At 43.1% G+C, this 16,064-nt stretch overlaps 1 protein-coding gene across 2 annotated transcripts in view; it reads left to right on the top strand.

The window, feature by feature from the left end:
• Positions 1–16,064, top strand: part of hlcs (holocarboxylase synthetase (biotin-(proprionyl-CoA-carboxylase (ATP-hydrolysing)) ligase)) — a 254,168-nt gene that overhangs the window by 70,786 nt on the left and 167,318 nt on the right. The window contains exon 1 of one of the 2 annotated variants that reach the window (XM_063050340.1): positions 3,173–3,971. The exons of the other annotated variant lie outside the window; for it this stretch is intronic. Coding sequence (XP_062906410.1) covers positions 3,744–3,971 — 228 coding nt within the window. The 5' untranslated portion in view covers positions 3,173–3,743. Of the gene's footprint in view, positions 1–3,172; positions 3,972–16,064 lie in introns of those variants that run through there. 2 annotated transcript variants of the gene reach the window in all.

The raw sequence follows: 16,064 nt of genomic DNA, 5'->3' as shown, positions 1-16,064 counted from the left end.
AGAAACCGTTCTTGAAAACATTGAGTGTGTGCATCTTCAGATTCCTCCTTACCTTGGTTCCTTCACAATAAACTTCCTGAAGTACTTTGCCATTGAGCTGTGATCAGTGATGAATTTCTGATGAATCACCCTGCTATATCAGCTTGGCGATATAGATAGCCTACTAATGCATCTCAAAGCATAAAATATCAAAGTACTGCAAAATCAAATCGATATCCTCTGCCACGTCATCACCCACAACAGTAAACCTCTGATCACACTTTACACATTTACCAAATCCATTGGATAGATCATATAATCGCAAAGACTTCAGAAACACTTCCTCAGAATCTGAATCTGAATCAGACCCAATATCACTGGCATAGTGTGAAATTTGTTGTTCTGCCACAGCAGTGCGCTGCAATGCATAATAATAAAAACTATAAATTATAATAAATAAATACAATAAAACCTGAATTAAATTAGTGCAAAAAGAGGGAAAGATACTGAGGAAGTGTTCATGGGTTCATTGCCCATTCAGAAATCTGATGGCAGAGGGGTAGAAGCTGTTTCTGAAATGCTGAGTGTGTGTCTTCAGGCTCCTATATTTCCTCTTTGATGGTAGCAAAGGCATATCCTGGGTGATGGGAGATCTTAACAACGGATGACGCCTTTTTGAAGCATAGCCTTTTTAAGGCGTAATTGATACAGGGGAGGCTAGTAGCCATGTTGGAGCTGGCTGAGTTTACGACTTTCTGCAGCTTTTTCTGATCCAGTGTAGCGTAGAAAATTGAGTGTCGTTGGTGACATACCAATTCTACTCAAACTCCTAATGAAATATAGCTGCTGTCATGCCCTCTTTGCAATTGTATCAGTAGTTGAGCCCAAGATTGATCCTCAGAGATATTGACACACAGGAACTTGAAACTGTTCAGCCTTTGTACTTCTGATCCCTGGACAATGGCTGGTGTATGTCCCCTGACTTACCCTTCCTGAAGTTCACAATCAATTCTTTGGATTACTGACATTAAGTGAAAGGTTGTTGCTACAACCCCACTCAATTAGCTGATCTATCTCACTCTGGTATGCCTCTTAATTACCATCTGAAATTCAGCCAACAATATTTGTCTTGTCAGCATATTATAGATGTGCTTGAGCTGTGCCTAGCCACACAGTCGTGGGGTTAGAGAGGGTAGAGCAGTGGGTTAAGCATACATCCAGTGGGTTAAGCTCACGTCCTCCTGGTGTATCAGTGCTGATCGTCAGTGAAGAGGAGATGTCACTTCCGTTCTGCACAGATTGTGGGCTGTCGGTAACAAAGTCAAGAATCCAGTTGCAGAGGGAGGTACAGAGGCCCAGGTTTGGATCTTTTTGAATGGAACTGAGGGAATGATTGTATTAAATGTTGAACCGTAATCAATAAACAGCAGCTTGACAGAAGTATTATTATTGTCTGGGTGATCCAAGGTCGAACGGAGAGTCAGTGAGACCGCATCCGCTGTAGACCTCTTGTGACGATAGGCAAATTGCAGCAGGTCCGGGTCCTTGTTTAGACGGGAGTTAATTCTGGCCATGACCAACCTCTCAAAGCACTTCATCACTGCAGATGGGAGTGCCACTGAGTGATAGTCATCGAGGCAGCTGGCCCTGCTCTTCTTGGGCAACGATAGGGGTAGCATAGTTATTAACGCAATGCTTTACAGTACCAGTGTCCCGGGTTCAATTCTTGCCGCTACCTGTAACGAGTTTGTACGTTCTTCCCCCGTGACCGCATGGGTTTCCTCCAGGTACTCCAGTTTCTTCCCACAGTCCAAAGGCATACTAGTTGGTAGGTTCTTTGGTCATAGTCAATTGTTCCGTGACTAGGCTAGGATTAAATAGGTGGGCTGCTGGGAGGCGCGGCTCGAAGGGCCTATTCCGCGCAATCTCTATTCCTCTTCTCACCCTGTCTCTTGCAAAAACGCCATCCCCTTCTCGCAATTCCTCCGTCTCCGCCGCATCTGCTCTCAGGATGAGGCTTTTCATTCTAGGACGAGGGAGATGTCTTCCTTTTTTAAAGAAAGGGGCTTCCCTTCCTCCACTATCAACTCTGCTCTTAAACGCATCTCCCCCATTTCACGTACATCGGCTGTCACTCCATCCTCCCGCCACCCCACTAGGAATAGGGTTCCCCTGGTCCTCACCTACCACCCCACCAGCCTCCGGGTCCAACATATTATTCTCCGTAACTTCCACCACCTCCAACGGGATCCCACCACTAAGCACATCTTTCCCTCCCCCCCCTGCATTCCGCAGGGATTGCTCCCTACACAACTCCCTTGTCCATTCGTCCCCCCCATCCCTCCCCACTGATCTCCCTCCTGGCACTTATCCGTGTAAGCGGAACAAGTGCTACACATGCCCTTACACTTCCTCCCTTACCACCATTCAGGGCCCCAAACAGTCCTTCCAGGTGAGGCAACACTTCACCTGTGAGTCGACTGGGGTGATATACTGCGTCCGGTGCTCCCGATGTGGCCTTTTATATATTGGCGAGACCCGACGCAGACTGGGAGACCGCTTTGCTGAACATCTACGCTCTGTCCGCCAGAGAAAGCAGGATCTCCCAGTGGCCACACATTTTAATTCCACATCCCATTCCCATTCTGACATGTCTATCCACGGCCTCCTCTACTGTAAAGATGAAGCCACACTCAGGTTGGAGGAACAACACCTTATATTCCGTCTGGGTAGCCTCCAACCTGATGGCATGAACATCGACTTCTCTAACTTTTGCTAATGCCCCACCTCCCCCTCGTACCCCATCTGTTATTTATTTTTATGCACACATTCTTTCTCTCACTCTCCTTTTTCTCCCTTTGTCCCTCTGAATATACCTCTTGCCTATCCTCTAGGTCCCTCCCCCTGTCTTTCTTCCCGGACCTCCTGTCCCATGATCCTCTCGTATCCCCTTTTGCCAATCACCTGTCCAGCTCTCGGCTCTATCCCTCCCCCTCCTGTCTTCTCCTATCATTTTGGATCTCCCCCTCCAACTTTCAAATCCCTTACTCACTCTTCCTTCAGTTAGTCCTGACGAAGGGTCTCGGCCTGAAACGTCGACTGCACCTCTTCCTACAGATGCTGCCTGGCCTGCTGCGTTCACCAGCAACTTTGATGTGTGTTGCTCAATAAATAAATGATTGCGGCTCTTTTGAAGCAGCTGCGACTCCGTTATATACTCCCTTGTCACTATTGTAATGGAAATTCAGAAAACTGCCGGTGCTCCACTAACCTATCAAGTCAGGCAGCACATGGGAAAAAGATGTTAATGAAGGGTGTTTTGCTTGCTACTTTTACTTTCAACAGGGGCTGCATAACTTGCCGAGTGCTTCACAGAACTGGAGCAAGAACGTTCTGCTCGGAGAAGGTGTTGTATGGACAGGTAGGCTGGGTGGAGTTGCAAGGGCGGGATGGTCCGGTCTACAGAACGGCGTAGTTGATGCAACAGGTTGTCCGGAATCGACAGAGCGAGGGAGGGAAGATAAAAGCATTTTTAACGAGGACAGAGCTGGCTTTGGAGCAACACGCGCAAGCTTTGGAGTGTTGCGATTGGTCAGCTGGTGGAAGAGGCGGAACTAGTTCGGGCCCTTCTGTGGTCGGGGATTGGCCAGTCCCCAGGACGGGGGGGCGGATCTAATTCTGGAAGGTGTGGATTGGTCAGCTCGGGAAGGGGGCGGAGTCCGTATTGAGTGAAGGGCCGTCCGGGAAATGGTCCTCAGATCGCCATGTTGATCACGCTGTGTTACCTGTACCTCTGGCTTCGCTTGCAGAAGTGCTATGCCATGGTCATCTGCCGAGTGGTGCGGCGTTTCCACCGCAGTGCCAGCCTGTCCTTTGTCGTCCTGCCGCCGGATGGCGGCTCCAGGCCTCGCAGCGGCAGCCCCGGCGTCTCAATGGAGAAGATCTGTCTCCGGCTCGCCGACAGGGCTCTCCTCTTGGCCGAGCCTCAGCAGGTGAACTGCTCCTTAAGAAGTTTGTTGCTGTGATTGCTCCTGATGTGTTGACCCGTGTGTCGCATCAGGGCTTCCCTACTAGAGCTGCATATATGACAGGGAAATTCCACTCACCGCTAATAGGCGTTATTTTGTTGTCGTGTTCACGCAGATTTTGTCCTTTTGAACTTCACTGTTTTATAGCGCATTTATAACGTTGACCACTTTTTGGGCGTGGAACTTTCTCCGTCACGTGTATTGAATTTGCGCTCAGCAATATAAAAATATATAAACTAAAAACTGAGCATTAAACAATGATTCCACTTCTTTCCCCTTGCACACTCGTGTTATTTTGTAGTGAAATGCACTCTGTGATCGCCATGGTTACTAGATTACACGTGTGTACAGTGTGTATTTTTAATTCGAGCGATTTTTAAAAAAAAAGTTCTCTCAATTAGTATGTGGACCACATCCATATTTTGTGGTGTAGGTATCTGCACTTTAGATGGGACAAGCTGAATATATAGTGGATGGATGTTTTGTCTGAGAACTTGGTAAACTTCGGCTCCTGTATGTCAGACGTCCATATTTACAAGAAAGATGCTTGGCTTTCTTAGTGGATCTGCCTCTTTAACAGAGAACATTGCAAGTTGATGAATGTATTTTATGTTGTTTAAACATATCTATAATAAGGAAGCTGCAAGAATTAGTCTAAGAGTAGCTCACATTGACATATAGATAGATATACTTTATTGATCCCGAGGGAAATTGGGTATGATGCAATAGAGATTAAAGAAAGCTTGAGAAATTTTTTTGAAATGTACAAGGTTCTGAGGGGGATTGACAGGATGGATTTTGAGAGGGTGTTTTTCCTCTGACCCTTCTTGAAGATTTGTTGGTATATTTGAGTTCAACTTTATTAGTTTTGTCTCTTCATTTTCGGTGCTGGCTTGTTGATCTATTTATCAGCACCAAACGTTTTCATAGAGCCATAAAGCTGTTATGTTTTGTAACTCCAAAACATAAAAACTTATTGATAGGTAAGCAAGGGAGGTAGGAGATAACATGATCATTTTTTTACTTGTGACACACACGTATAATGTGGTGTGAGATGAATACCATGCATGTACAAACTGTAGTTTTATATATAGCCTTAATGAAGTATTTAAACAAAGAATGCTTACTCAAACAATATATTTCCAGTATTACTCAAATATTACTAAGATTCAAATATTATACACAACCCTCCACCTTGCTTAGCTATAAACTCTAACCCAATATAGAATGCATCTCAACTTGTAAACACAGTCCATCTTGGGTACTAGTATCTGGGACACCTTTAGGGAGCGGTGTTTCAGAAAAGCAGCGTCCATTATTAAAGACCTCCAGCACCCAGGGCATGCACTTTTCTCACTGTTACTGTCAGGTAGGAGATACAGAAGTCTGAAGGCACACACTCAGTGATTCAGGAACAGCTTCTTCCCTTCTGACATCCGATTCCTAAATGGAATTTGAAGCTTTGGACACTACCTCACTTTTTTTAATATACAGTATTTCTGTTTTTGCACATTTTAAAAATAACTTATTCAATATACATAATTGATTTACTTGTTTTATTTTATTTATTATTCCCCCCCCTTCCCCCCCCTCCAGATTATGTATTACATTGAATGGCTGCTGCTAAGTTAACAAATTTCACGTCACATGCCGGTGATAATAAACCTGATTCTGATTCTATGACATAATCTGGTTTAACTTCGGCTCTCCTTACTCCTTTTCGAACCTTGCCCCCTCTGAACACACTGCCCTTCACTCTTTCTGCACCAATCCCAACCTTGCTATCAAACCTGTGCCGATGGCGTGTGGTGGATTGACCTCTACCTTGCTGTTGCCAGTTGGCAGCTCCCAGACACCCCCTTTCACCTACCCCTTGAAGAGAATCCCACCCTAGACCATCAGAAAACTGTCTCTGACACCATCATTGACCTCATCAACTCTGGAGAACTCCCATCCACTGCCACCATGTTTCCCTCTCATTGTTTGCTTCTTCCTCCTACCCAAGATCTACAGACCTGACTGTTAGGGTAGGCCCATTGCCTCTGCCTGCTCCTGCCCTACTGAATGCATGATCTCAAACCTCAACTTCATTCTATCCCCCTTGGTTCAGACCCTTCCCACCTACATCCACAATGCTGCTTGTGCTCTTGATCTCCCCAATGCCCTGGCCCTGACCGCCTCGCCTCATTTACCCCATGGATGTTCAGTCCCTATACACTTCTACCTCCCATCAAGAAAGTCCTAAAGTTGTCCAATGCTTTTTTAATAAAAGAACCAATCATTTCCTCTCCCCTTCACCACCACCCTGCTCCATCTGGAAGAACTGGTCCTTGCCTCCACCAGTGCCTACCTTTTCGTTGGCTATGTAGAATAGTCCATGTTCCAAGCCTTCCTGGCTAATGCTCTTCAACTTTTCTTCTGCTAGATTGATGACTGCATTTGTGCTGTTTCAACTTTGCCTCAGCTTCCACCTGCCCTTAAATTTACTTGCTCCATTTCTGATACCTCCCTCCTCTTTCTCGATATCTTTGTCTCCATCTCTGCAGACCAACTTTTATAAACCTACTGAATCGCATGGCTATCTTGACTACGTCTCATCCCACCCTGTCTCCTGTAAAAATACTTTTTCCTTTTCTCAGTTCCTTTACTTATGCATGTGCTCCCAGAATGTGTCTTACCATTCCAGAACATCAGAAATGTCATCCTTCGAAGAATGGGGTTTCCCTTCCTCCACCATTGATGCTGCCCTTACCCACATCTCCTCCATTTCCTAGACATTTGTGCTCACCCCGCCTTTTCGCTGCTTAACAATGACAGATAAGGATAAGAGGAACCTTACCTATCACTCAAAATCCAACATGTCATTCTCCGCAACAAATGTTGTCTCCAAAGGGATCCTACCACTAAACACATTTTCACCTCGCCCCCATTCTCTGCTTTCTGCAGGTATTGCTCCCTCCATTGTCCATTCCCTTGTCCATTCACCCTTCCTGGCACTTATCCCTGCAAGTGGCCACCTGCCTATTCACCTCTTCCCTCACCTTCATTTAGAATCCCAAATAGTCCTTCCAAGTGAGGCAACACTTTATCTGCAAATCTGGGGTCATCAATTGTATCCAGAGTTCCTGATGTGGCCTCCTCTACATTGGTGAGACCCGTTGTAAATTGGGGCGCCGTTTCGTCAAGCACCTCTGGTCCATCCACCAAAAGCAGAACTTCCCGCTGGCAAACATTGTAATTCCAATTCCCGTTTCGATTTGTCAGTCCCTGGCCTTCTGTGGTGCCTTAATGAAGCTATTTTCGGGGGGGGAGGAGCAATACCTTGTATTCTCTCAGGTTCGCCTCCAACTTGATGGCGTGAATATCTATTTCTGCTTCTGGTAAAAAGAAAAAATCCTCCCCCCTTCTCTACTCCGGCCTTTTACTTCTTACCTGCCTATCACTACCCCTGGTGCCCTTCCTTATTTCGTTTCTCCTATGGTCCACTCTCTTCTCCTATCAGGTTGCTCCTCTCCAATCCTTTATCTTTCCTACTCACCTGGCTTCACCCGTCACCTAGCTATCCACCTACCCCTCGCCCAACGATTTTATTCTAATGTCCTTTCCAGCTCTGAAGAATGATTACGGCCTGAAACATTGACTGTTTGTTTATTTCCTCCAGCATTTTGTGTGTTTTGCTTTTGATATCCAGGGTCTACAGAATTTCTTGTGTTTATTTTATATAATACAACTGCTATATAGACATCCATTTTAAATTTTAAATTGTCCCATTCAGGCCTGAAGATTTAATGATTGTGGAGGCTTTCTTTCTCTTGTGGGATAATGACATTCCTAACAAGGGGGATCAGTCTGCTTGGCAGGTGAGACTTGTGGCTGTGAAACACTCTCAGCTTCTGGAGCCTGCTCCCTGCTGGTTATAGTGACTCTGGGACTGCAGGAAGTGATTCTGACAGCTCTGGAGTTGACTCAGAACACCTTTCTTTTGGACGTGTTGGCATTCTGAACAGTGAAGGGCAAGCTTCATTGGATGCTGTGGACCATAATGTGTTGAGTACACCGTCTGACATCACCATTTCCATATAACAATTACAGCATGGAAACAGGCCATCTCGGCCCTTCTGGTCTGTGCTGAACTCTGACTCTCACCTAGTCCCACCGACCTGCACTCAGCCCATAACCCTCCATTCCTTTCCTATACATATAGCTATCCAATTTAACTTTTAACGACAACATCGAACCTGCCTTAACCACTTCTGCTGGAAGCTCGTTCCACACAGCTACCACTCTCTGAGTAAAGAAGTTCCCCTTCATGTTACCCCTAAACTTTTGCCTTTAACTCTCAACTCATGTCCTCCAGTTTGAATCTCCCCCACTCTCAATGGAGAAAGCCTATCCACGTCAACTCTATCTATCCCCCTCATAATTTTAAATACCTCTGTCAAGTCCCCCCTCAACCTTCTACGTTCCAAAGAATAAAGTCCCAACTTGTTCAACCTTTCTCTGTAATTTAGGTGATGAAACCCAGGTAACATTCTAGTAAATCTTCTCTGAACTCTCTCAATTTTGTTGACATCTTTCCTATAATTCGGTGACCAAAACTGTACACAATACTCCAAATTTGGCCTCACCAATGCCTTATTCAATTTCAACATTACATTCCCAACTCCTATACTTAATGCTCTGATTTATAAAGGCCATTATACTAAAAGCTTTCTTCACCAACCGATCCACATGAGATTCCACCTTCAGAGAACTATGCATCATTATTCCTAGATCCCTCTGTTCTACTGCATTCTTCAATGCCCTACCATTTACCATGTATGTATTATTTTGATTAGTCCTACCAAAATGTAGCACCTCACATATATCAGCATTAAACTCCATTTGCCATCTTTCAGCCCACTCTTCTAACTGGCCTAAATCTCTCTGCAAGCTTTGAAAGCCTACTTCATTATCCACAACGCCACCTATCTTAGTATCATCTGCATACATACTCATCCAATGTACCACCCCATCATCCAGATCATTAATGTATATAACAAATAACATTGGACCCAGTACAGATCCCTGAGGCACACCACTAGTCACCAGCCTCCAATCTGACAAACAGTTATCCACCACCACTATCTGGCGTCTCCCATCCAGCCACTGCTGAATCCATTTTACAACTTCAATATTAATACCTAACGATTGAACCTTCCTAACCAACCTTCCGTGTGGGACCTTATCAAAGGCCTTCCTGAAGTCCATATAGACAACATCCACCGCTTTACCCTTGTCAACTTTCCTAGTAACCCCTTCAAAAAATTCAATAGGATTTATCAAACATGACCTTCCACGCACAAATCCATGTTGACTATTCCTAATCAGACCCTGTCTATCCAGATAATTATATATACCATCTCTAAGAATACTTTCCATCAATTTACTCACCACTGACGTCAAACTCACAAGCCGATGATTGCTAGGTTTACTCTTAGAACCTTTTTTAAACAATGGAACAACATGAGCAATGCGCCAATCCTCCAGCACCATCCCCGTTTCTAATGACATTTGAAATATTTCTGTCAGAACCCCTGCTATTTCCACACTAACTTCCCTCAAGGTCCTAGGGAATATCCTGTCAGGACCCGGAGAATTATAGTCATACTTTATTGATCCCGGGGGAAATTGGTTTTTGTTACAGTTGCACCATAAATAATTAAATAGTAATAAAACCATAAATAATTAAATAGTAATATGTAAATTATGCAGGAAATAAGTCCAGGACCAGCCTATTGGCTCAGGGTGTCTGACCCTCCAAGGGAGGAGTTGTAAAGTTTGATGGCCACAGGCAGGAATGACTTCCTATGACGCTCTGTGTTGCATCTTGGTGGAATGAGTCTCTGGCTGAATGTACTCCTGTGCCCACCCAGTATATTATGTAGTGGATGGGAGACATTGTCCAAGATGGCATGCAACTTGGACAGCATCCTCTCTTCGGACACCACCGTCACCGTTATCCACTTTTATATTCCTTAAAAGCACCAGTACTTCCTCTTTAATCATCATAGTTTCCATAACTTCTCTACCTGTTTCCTTTATCTTAAGGCATCTGTTAGTTTTGTGAGACCATGGATCTGTGCCTGGAAAGTCTTCACTCTCCAGGGCGGAGGCCTGGGTAAGATGCCTATTGTAGTAATTGAAGCATTCTAAAGAAGGACCGCAGCTGTGACACATCCTTTAGCTTTAGGGTATCCACCACTGCTGGAATTGTCTCAGCACACTTGTGCAATCAGCGTGCATTGATGGTGTGACTACAGTGAGTGACGCTTAGTTTAAAGAATTTACCCTTGTTACATCGTGCTCTGAGTGCATAATCTTCCAGTCTTTTTAACATTGGTTGGAGATTTTGGAGATGTTCCTTTTCATCCTTACTGGTAATAATAATGTCATCCAGACGACACTAAGTGCCTGGAGAGCCTTGATAGTACCTGGTCTATAGCTTTCTGCCAAAGTGCAGGTGCAGATGCTACTCCAAAAATAGGCCTTTTATAGCGAAAAAACCTTTTGAGTGTTTATAGTGAGAAACACTTTAGACTCTTCTTCCATCTCCATCTGTAGGTAGGCCTCTGCTGAGTCCATATTGCTGAAGTGTTTTCCTCCAGAAAAGTTTGCAAAGATATCCTCTATCCTGGGCAGAGGGAGTTTATTTACTTTCAATACTGGGCTGATGGTGACCTTAAAATCACCGCAGATCCTGACAGACACTTTCTTCTAGGCTTCTGGGATGGCTGGCACTGCCCATGGGCTCCACTCAACCTTGGAAAGAGTTCCTTCAGTCTCTCTGCGATCTAGCTCACAGACTACTTTATCATGGATGTTACATAGCTTTGCAGAACTTCGGTGTGCTGTTTTCATGTAACACTATTTTACCCTTGATGTGTTTAAATTTTTCTTGAACATTGCTGTGACATCATTCAATACCCTTTCTTAATTCTCTTTCAGTTGACTCTATTGCAGGGGATTTGACATGCAAATGGTGGATAGATCTCCAATCCAGTTGTTGTCTCAGCCCACAATGTTGGTCCTCCTGTTTTACTACACACAAGCCTAATGTAGCTTGTTGCTTGTTGTATTTCACTGTATTAAATGTCATTCTTACAGGAATGATCTTTTCTTCGGTATGAGTTCTTAGCTGAGTATCTGCAGGCTTGAGATTAGTATCTTTGAAATGCCATTCAAACTCATTTTGTGGAATAAGTGAAGCTGCTGAACTAGTATCCAATTCCATTTAAAATAATTTGCTGTGTACTTCTGGTGTAGGCCATATTGCTTGTCTGTTGTTAGTTTTCACATTGCAAATCTCAAGGTTACTTCATCTTGGGTCACTCTCAACATAATGAGATTTTTCATCAAGAGCATGCAGATTAGTGCTCATTTTGAAACTGCAGCTTGACTTTTTATCTTTATTTCTTCCATGTGCTGTTCATTTATTTTTGTCTGCCCGGCATGCTGTTTGTGTGTGCCCTACTTTGTTGCATTTTCTGCAAGTTTGGCCTTTAGATCTACACTGGTCTAATGTATGTGAGTCCCTGTCACAATGGTAACACAGTTTCTTTGGCCAGGCACACTTTTGTTTAGATGTTGCAATTTTGTTCACATTCACTTTCATCCCTGACTGCAAATTAATTGTGTGTCTGTCTGCAGTTTCATGGATACAGCTATTTCAACTGCTTCTTTAAATACAAGTTGCGCTTCATTGAGGAGCTATTTTTGAAGTTTTGTTGTAAGATTCCACAAACTACGTGATCTTTCAGTGCTTCATTAAGCCTATTACTGAACTGACGCTGCTGAGATAATCTCTTTGATTGAGTGATGAATGCTGAAATGGACTCCCTTTTGATTCCTAAAGTGCTCTGCAGTCGACAATGGTTTCAGTTCTAAATGTTTCTGCATTACTTTCATGATATCAGCAAAGCTCATTTCAGCTGAATTAGTTGGAGCAATTAAATTTCTAAACTAACCTTATGCCTTTAAATCCAATGCATTCCGCATTGTAAATTGGAACTTGTTTCTCATTGGCTATTTCGTTTGCTTTAAAATATTGCTCAATCTGTTCAGTATACATGTTCCAGTTATCTTTCGTGTAATCAAACACATCAGTCTTTCCAATGTATTCAGCTATTTCTGCTTTTTTTTTTAATGATTATTATCACCTGGTACTCATTGTTTATGAATCCATGAAAATCTCCATTTTCTGCCTTTTGTTTACTTGATTGTCTTTCATTTCGTGAAGAAAACCTGCTGCACTTTTTAAAACTCAAACATTTCGTTGCACTTTAGCAGGTAGCTAATTGTCTCAGGTTCATTTTCAAAATACCTCACTGTCATTGTATGTTTTGTGACTTTAAAACACAAGAACGAATTGAAAAGAAAACAAGGGAGCTGGGAGATAACTCAAGTACATTCATTTTTACTTTAAAATGAGGCGCACACATATGTGGTGGTATGGTGCTGTGTGCCATGCACATACTTTTACATTCACCCTGTATTAAATTAAACAAATGACTGCTTACTCAAACTATATATTTACGATATTACTGAAATATTAAATACACAACTACTTGGCCATAGCATCTTGCCCATAGCTCACTTGTCCATGCTTAACCAAGTTGTCTATGCTAAACATTTGCTTGTGTTTGGCCCATATCCCTCTAAACCTTTCCTATCGATGTAACTGTTCAAATGCCTGTCAAACATATTGTATTGCTATAACATAATGTCCCAGCTCCTGTACTCAAGCATTTGTGTGTGTTATCCTGTACTTAGCATTCTGACTGATGAAGGCCTCCTTCACCACATCTGCCTGTGGTACTACTTACACGGAACTGTATTTCTGCCACCAGCAGGTCTTTCTGTTCTACAGCACTCTCCAGGGCCTTGTCATTTACTGTGTACTTCCTGCCCTGGTTTGAATTACCAAAAATTATTTGAATTAAACTCCATCTGCCATTCCTCAGCCCAGTTGATGAAGATCTTGTGTATTTTTAAGTAACCTTCATTGCTCACTATATCCTAAATTTCAGTGTCACCTGCAGATTTACTAACCATGCCATCCACGTTCATCTGTCTGTCCATGATATGATTATATTTTGTTTCTTCAACTATTGTATTAATATGCTGACTTAAACATGCATTGCCTCTTACCTTGAGGTTTCCTTTGCAAGCTATTTTGTGCAGTTTGTCGTGTTCTATCCCAGCTCCATTGGGTGTACCTATGATGTTTGATTCACACCCTTCGGTTCTCGAATCTATTTTCTGGACACCCCTAACTACAGTTTTTGTGTGGTATTGTATTATTGACTGTATAGCAGCAATGGGAAAAATATTCAACTCTACTGATTTAGTGATCGTTGCTTGTAAATTCTAATAATTCTTTAAAAAGTAACCATATGTAGTTTATTTTTCATTTACAGGTGTGGGCGTTGCCTGCTATGCCAGCATTTATTGCCTATCCCTAGTTACCCTTGAGAAGCTGGTGATGAGCTGCCTTCCTGAACCGCTACTGTCCCTGAGGTGTAGGTACACCCACTGTGCTGGCAGGGAGGGAATTCCATGATTTTAATCCAGTGGCAATGGAGGAACGGCGATATGTTTCCAAATTAGGGTGGTGATTGACTTGGAGGGGGATTTCCAAGTGGTGGTGTTCCCAGGTATCTGCTGATCTTTTCTTTTTAGATGGTAGTGGTCGGGGTCTGGAAGGTGTAGCTTTAGAAACTTGGGTGTGTTGTTGCAGTGCATCTTGTAGATAGTACCCCCCAACTGGATACATCCCCACTTCTGCAACTGTTCTTCGATGGTGGAGGGATTGGATTCTTGTAGAAGGGGTGCCAATCAAGTTGGCAGCGTTATAACTAGATGATGTCAGGCTTCTTGATTGTTGATGGAGCTGCACTCATGCAGGGGAGTGGCGAGTATTCCTGACCTGAGCCTTGTAGATGATGGACAGGCTTTGGGGAGTCAGGAGGTGCGTTACACGCTGCAGGATTCCTAGCCTTTGACCTGCTCTGTTAACCACAGTATTTATATGGCTAGACCAGTTCAGTGTCCTATCAATGGTAACCCCCAGGATGCTGGTAGTCAGGGATTCAGTGATGGTGAATGTGAAGGGACGATGGTTAGAGCCTGTCTTGTTGGAGATGGTCATTGTCTGACATTTGCGTGACTCAAATGCTACTTGCCACTGGTCAGCCCAAGCCCGGATATTGTCCAGGTCCTGCTGTATTTGGGTATGAACTGCCTCACCATCTGAGGAGTCACAAATGGTGCAGAACATAGTGCAGTCATCTGCGACCATCCCCACTTCTGACCTTATGATGGAAGGGAAGGTCATAGATGAAGCAGCTGAAGATCGTTGGTCCTAGGACATTTCCCCAAGGAACTCCTGTAGTGATGTCCTGAGGATGAGATGATTGACCTCCAACCACCACAACCATCTTCCTTTGTGTCAGGTATGATTCCAACCAGCGGGGGCAGGGGTGGTTTCCCCCTAATTCTCATTGACTCCATTTTAGCTAGGACACCTTGATGCCATACTTAGTCAAATGCTGCCTTGATGTCAAGGACTATCACTCTCACCTGACCTCTGGTATTTAGCTCTTTGTTCCATGTTTGGACCAAGGAGGTGATGCGGTCAGGAGGTGAGTGACCTTGACGGAACCCAAACTGGGGCATCCGTAAGAAGGTTATTGCCAAGTAGGTGCTGCATGATAGCACTGTTGATGACCCTTCCATTACTTTGCTGATGATTGAGAGTAGGCTGATAGGGCAGTAATTGGCTGGGTTGGATTGGTCCTGTTTCTTGTGTACAGGGCATACCTGGGCAATTTTCCACATTGCTGGGTCGAGGTCAGTGTTGTAGCTGTACTGGAACAGCTTGGCTAATGGTGCAGCAATTTCTGGAACACAAGTCTTCAGGACGATTGCCTGGATTTGATAACATTGTTTCCCAATCTACCGTAACCAGATTGTGTCTCATATTTTTCTTGTTTATTTTATTCAGATTTAAGACTGTGATTTCAGATTAAACTGAATCACTTTTAATACAAAATTCATCATATTGTGATCACTTTCTGGTTACATAATGAAACTGTTGATTCCTGAACTTGCTGATCAGAAAGTCAACTTCTGCACTGAATAAATGAATCCCCTCTATATGATGGACTAATCCATTGAATATTGTATAATCCTTGTAATATCCACGCCTTTCTTAATTTGCAGTTTGGTTTATACCATTACTGTTTTCAAGTCTATATAAAACTTAGTTTAATTTTTGGCCTTTCATGTTTTTTAACTTCATGCTGTCTTAACAGTCACCTCCCCCAAGGCAGTTAATCTGATCAACCATTCTAGTTATCCTCTCTCCCCCCTCCCCCCACCAGACCCCTCTCTTTATTACCTCAGTCACTGGACTGAATTGTAAGCACATTAAACCACTTTTTATAATGCTGTTTTGCATTGTAAGTATGTGCTGGTATTTATGCATATTTTACTTCATATCCGTGCTTTATCCTCTAACTTTATTTTTTGTTGTTCTTTATTCTCAAAGTAAATTTATTATCAAAGTACATGTATTACCCTGAGATTCATTTTCTTGTGAGCATTCAAAGAAAATACAGAAACACAATAAAACCTGTGAAAAACTACACACAAACAACCAACATGCAAAAGACAACGAATTGTGCAAACACTGTACCAAAAAACAAATAATAAACAATATTATTCTTTACAATTATATTCTTTAGAATATGTTGCACCAACACACAGCAGCAGATTCCTAATGCATATAAATGATGCCACCTTAATCAAATCAACTTCATTGTTTGAGCCTGGATCTTTCCACTCTTGACTTTTGCATTCACCCCTTTATTAAAGTTGAGTGTTCTGGAAGGTATAGTTAGTAGCTTTGGTCACTTATCAAGTACTGTATGTATATTAATGTCTACTATTTTGTGTCCATTTATTTTTATTTGTGTTTCACATTTATCCACCTTGTTACAAATGTGGGTACTTCAA

Source organism: Mobula hypostoma, chromosome 6, assembly GCF_963921235.1.
Source record: "Mobula hypostoma chromosome 6, sMobHyp1.1, whole genome shotgun sequence".
NCBI classification, from domain to species: Eukaryota; Metazoa; Chordata; class Chondrichthyes; order Myliobatiformes; family Myliobatidae; genus Mobula; species Mobula hypostoma.
The sequence above is the reverse complement of the archived record's forward strand: the minus strand, read 5'-3'. Positions and strand labels throughout refer to the sequence as shown.